At 43.0% G+C, this 4,900-nt stretch overlaps 1 protein-coding gene across 1 annotated transcript; it reads left to right on the top strand.

Moving 5' to 3' along the window:
- The first annotated feature begins 580 nt into the window (after positions 1-580).
- Positions 581-3,186, top strand: LOC121144873 (zinc transporter 9-like). Its single transcript, XM_040963482.1, is given in 3 exon segments — positions 581-644; positions 647-849; positions 851-3,186. Coding segments are annotated over 3 exon segments (1,689 nt in total). The 3' UTR covers positions 2,273-3,186.
- The last annotated feature ends 1,714 nt before the right edge of the window (positions 3,187-4,900 follow it).

Genomic DNA, 4,900 nt, shown 5'->3' on the forward strand with positions numbered 1-4,900 from the left:
TTTTTTTAAAAGATTTTAAAGATTTACTTTAATTTCACTAGGAAATCAGATATACAGAGAGGAGGAGAGACAGAGAGGAAGATCTTCTGTCTGTTGAGTCACTCTCCAAGTGGCCACAACGGCCGGAGCTGTGGTGACCAGAAGCCAGGAGCCAGGAACTTCTTCCAGGTCTCCCATGCAGGTGCAGGGTCCCAAGTCTTTGGGCCGCCTTCTACTGCTCTCCCAGGCCACAAGCAGGGGGCTGGATGGGAAGCAGGGCTGCCAGGATTAGAACTGGTGCCCATATGGAATCTTGGCACATGCAAGGCAAGGAATTTAGCTGCAAGGCTACCACACCGGGCTTATAATGTAGATGTTTGAAACTCTCACTCCAAAACAGTTGCTGAGTTGGTGAAGGTCAATATCTTGAATGAGTTTTTATGGTGTGTTCATAGATGAAAACACCATACTATATTTTGTACACATACAAATTTATTATTTGGCAATGAAAAGGAATAGGATAGCTTTCTGTACATTATTTAAATACACAGATTCAGATGGCCAGCGGTGCTGCGCGAGTCGGGGCCTGCGGCCCGCCAGGATGCTGCCGGGCTTGGCCACCGCCGCTGCAGCCCACAGATGGAGCTGATCCTCTGTGTGCCGGCTCCGTCTGCGCTGCAGGGTGGCGGCCTGGAATGGCAGAATGTGGTGACATTTGGACGCTTTGCAAATGTAGCTCCTTGTGTTTGACCATATGCTTGTATACTGAGTCCAGTAAAGCTCTACTCTACAAATGTCCAGAAAGAAGGGCAGGGCTCTGAAACTCCCAGAGTGGGAAAAGTGCCATCGTTTGATGAAACAGTGGAAAATAATAGGCTCAGAACTCAAGGCTCCACTTAAAGAACCGCTCCAAGTAAGAGTCAAAGCAGTCCTTAAGAAAAGGGAGTATGGATCTAAGTATACACAGAATAATTTCATCACTGGAGTCAGAGCGATCAATGAGTTCTGCCTTAAATCCAGTGATCTAGAACAGCTGAGAAAAATCAGGCGGCGAAGTCCTCATGAAGATACTGAGTCTTTTACTGTGTACCTGAGATCAGACATGGAGGCAAAATCTTTGGAAGTTTGGGGAACCCCCGAAGCTCTTGCCAGAGAGAAGAAGCTACGCAAGGAAGCAGAAATAGAATATAGAGAACGGCTGTTTAGAAACCAAAAAATATTAAGAGAATATAGAGATTTCTTGGGAAATACCAAGCCACGCTCTGGAACGGCATCAGTGTTCTTCAAGGGACCAGGAAAAGTGGTGATGGTTGCCATTTGCATCAATGGATTAAACTGCTTCTTTAAGTTTCCTGCCTGGATTTATACAGGATCAGCAAGTATGTTTTCAGAAGCTATACATTCATTATCTGATACTTGTAATCAGGGGTTACTAGCCGTGGGCATCAGCAAGTCAGTACAGACACCAGACCCTTCACACCCGTATGGATTTTCAAATATGCGCTACATTTCTTCACTAATTAGTGGTGTTGGTATTTTCATGATGGGAGCAGGATTATCTTGGTACCATGGAGTCATGGGATTGCTTCATCCTCAGCCAATAGAATCTCTTCTATGGGCATATTGTATTTTAGCAGGATCGTTGGTATCTGAAGGAGCTACACTTCTTGTTGCTGTAAATGAACTTCGTAGGAGTGCTCGGGCCAAAGGAATGTCATTTTACAAGTATGTGATGGAAAGTCGTGATCCTAGTACGAATGTCATCCTGTTGGAGGACACGGCTGCAGTGTTGGGTGTGATGATAGCAGCCACTTGCATGGGTCTTACTTCTATAACAGGCAATCCACTGTATGACAGCCTGGGTTCTTTGGGCATGGGCACCTTGTTAGGTGTGGTCTCAGCATTTCTCATCTACACTAACACAGAGGCCCTCCTGGGGCGATCCATCCAGCCAGAACAAGTGCAGCGGCTTGCTGAGCTATTGGAGAACGGCCCTTCAGTAAGGGCCATTCATGACGTTAAAGCCACCGATCTGGGATTAGGGAAAGTCAGATTTAAGGCAGAAGTAGATTTTGATGGACGAGTTGTTACAAGATCCTATTTGGAAAAACAAGACTTTGACCAAATGCTGCAAGAAATTCAAGAAGTAAAAACTCCAGAAGAACTAGAGACATTTATGCTTAAGCATGGAGGAAATATTATTGATACCTTAGGAGCTGAAGTTGATCGACTTGAGAAGGAACTAAAAAAACGAAATCCTGAAGTTCGGCATGTAGATTTGGAAATACTCTAAGCATCACCTTGGGAGCACGCTTCTCCAGCCACTCCACGCGGCCTGTTTTCTCCTGTCCACGCTGACCACAGCGCCATCCAGCGGCCATCGCGCCTGAGAGGAAGGAAGCACTGTGCGAGAACAGCAATGGAACAGGCCACAGATAGAACTAGAACTGCCTTACTTCTGGATGACCCATCACTCTGCAGTTGGCGAACATGCTGCTACTTCAGTTGTTGATAATTTCTCATTCTAGCTGCCAGTGCGTATTGTACTTTACAATCATGTTTCCTTGCTTCACATCGGTAAAAAAAAAAATAATTGGCATCCCTAGGATTATGACTTTCAGTTGAGTTTCACTCTGTCAAAATCTGCCAACCTAGAATCTTGGGATGTAGTTCTTGAACAGTCGCTGTGTTTCGGAGTAGGTCTTTCCTTAGGAGATGTGTCAGTTCCTCCCACGTCCCCTAGGACTGCGACCTGAGGACTGGGAGCAGCACTCTTCTCATCTTGTCCAGTGTTCATTCCAGAAATGATTTAGTTACTGAACTGAATGCAGACATTTCATTACACTCTTTTAGGTCATAGTTATAATTTTGTAAAATTTCTTGTTTCTCTTTTGCTTTTTTTCTGATTCAGTTTACTTTTTCTAATGTTAAGAGCTATAAGATAATCCCAGGCATCGCCATAGGCCAGTTGTGATGACTTTCTCTTCCTTCAAGCGAGTTTGCAGTGCCATGTGTTTATTTCTTGATAATACAGTTTCTAGCATTTTAACATTCTATAAAATGGACTAGAAATATTTATAATTTTATAGACTGGACAGCATTTTATTTTTAATTTATTTAAGAAGAGGCACTACGTATGTGAATCTGTGGGATATTTCTTGCTTTAAGGGGGAGAGAAGTAAATCTCTTACACTGAAAAAAAAAAAAGAAAAGAAATTTCTCCTTCCCTTGCCTGACCTAGTTTGTGTTGGATTGTCCACTACTGCCACTCAGAGTCTTGCAGTCTTGACTAATGCGGGGCTATCAGAAGTCTGTCGCTTTTCTCTAATACTAGCTTTATGAAGTCTCCTGGGCCAAGCTTATGTGAGTGTGATGCACTAAGAGGCCTTAGAACCACTTCAGGCCTCTGCTTTTATGGGCAGTCAATGTGGCTCAGAAAATAGAGAAGAACTGGCAGGGGTTAAAGCTGGAGAAGTTAATGACCCGATAGTTTCATTTTTCTATAGTGTCCCATAGAGAAGTTTCCTGAAGAGCAAAGATTCTCAAACTTTAAGGGGGCATACACATTATTTAAGGAGCCTCTTAAAAATCAGATTATGAGTGTCCGTGCTGTGGCATAATTTATTGAACTGCCATATGCAAACAGATATCCCATTAAGGCAGCTGCTCATGTCCTGGGATACTCCACTTCCAAAACAGCTGTTTGCTAATGCACTTGGCAAAGCAGTTGAGGATGGCCCAAGTGCTCCTGCACCATGTGGGACATCCAAAAGAAGCTCCTGGGTCCTGGCTTCAGCAACCGTTTAGAATGAATCAGCGGATAGAAAAATTTCTCTATATATGTAACTTGCCATCAAAATAAACCAGTTTAAGAAATGATTCAGAAAGTCAAAGGTGGAGCAGGTGATTCTGCATCTGTAACAAGCTTCCAGGTGGCTGGAATGCTTCTGGCTTGAGATCATGCTCTGTAGTCTAGTGCTATGCATTACCCTTGCTTTGTTTCTGTCTTCTCCTTTCCTTTAATCTAGAATCTAGACTGACATCTCAAGCTGATGATGGAACTGTTCAGGAAATTCTCAGTGAGAATTTATTCTCAGCTGGTTTAGGCCAAAGCTGTTGAGCAGGATGTGTTAGTAGCTATGGATAAAATATCTAGAAACACTTTTTGTTTCTTGATGACAAGTTAGTTACTTTTAAAATCTGAAATAACTTACAAAACTTATTTAATACTAACATCAGAACTCCTGCTTGGATTCTTGCTGGTTAGGTTTCCTCTTAAAGACACAGCACTTACTGCAGATCACCATAAGTCTGTTTTGCCTGAACTAAATTGAGACATATAGCAACTTTCTTTATTCATGGCCATCTGTGAGCATCATTGTAGAATTTTCCAGTTAAGCCTTCTAGGTGGTGCTGGGGGAACATCAAATTCATATTATAGCTTTCGAGAATTGAGTCAGAGGTTAATTCTGAGCCCACAGTTGTGTCTTTTTCTTCACTTCTATCCCTAAAAATGACAGGGTAAGCAAAAATGCTAGAAAGATTCCATGTGAACTCTGAAAGAGTTGGAAGAGTAAAACATAGGATTTGAATGGTTTCTGGACCATGTGGGACAGGTGGGAGAGGACTGAAGTGAGAGTACATGGGTGAGAATCCTGCAGTGCAGCGTGGAACTAGCAAGGAACACTGTGGAATTGACAGATGCTGTTAGACAAGCTCAGACTCAACTCTGCACGGCGTAGACTGGCACCTTGTTCTGACAACCTGTCTGGCTGCTTGTGCTGTAGGATCTGCTCTCTAAAGAATCAGAATTGCCAGGACTGTGTGTTTTGGGACCTGTTTTGTTCTGAGTAATGTATTATAAGCTATAATGTGGCATGTCTCCTTTCATCTTCAGAGGTCTTTTAACAAGAAGTGAGAA

This window comes from Ochotona curzoniae, unplaced genomic scaffold, assembly GCF_017591425.1.
Source record: "Ochotona curzoniae isolate NIBS_2020 unplaced genomic scaffold, NIBS_Ocur_1.0 scaffold_3208, whole genome shotgun sequence".
NCBI lineage: Eukaryota > Metazoa > Chordata > Mammalia > Lagomorpha > Ochotonidae > Ochotona > Ochotona curzoniae.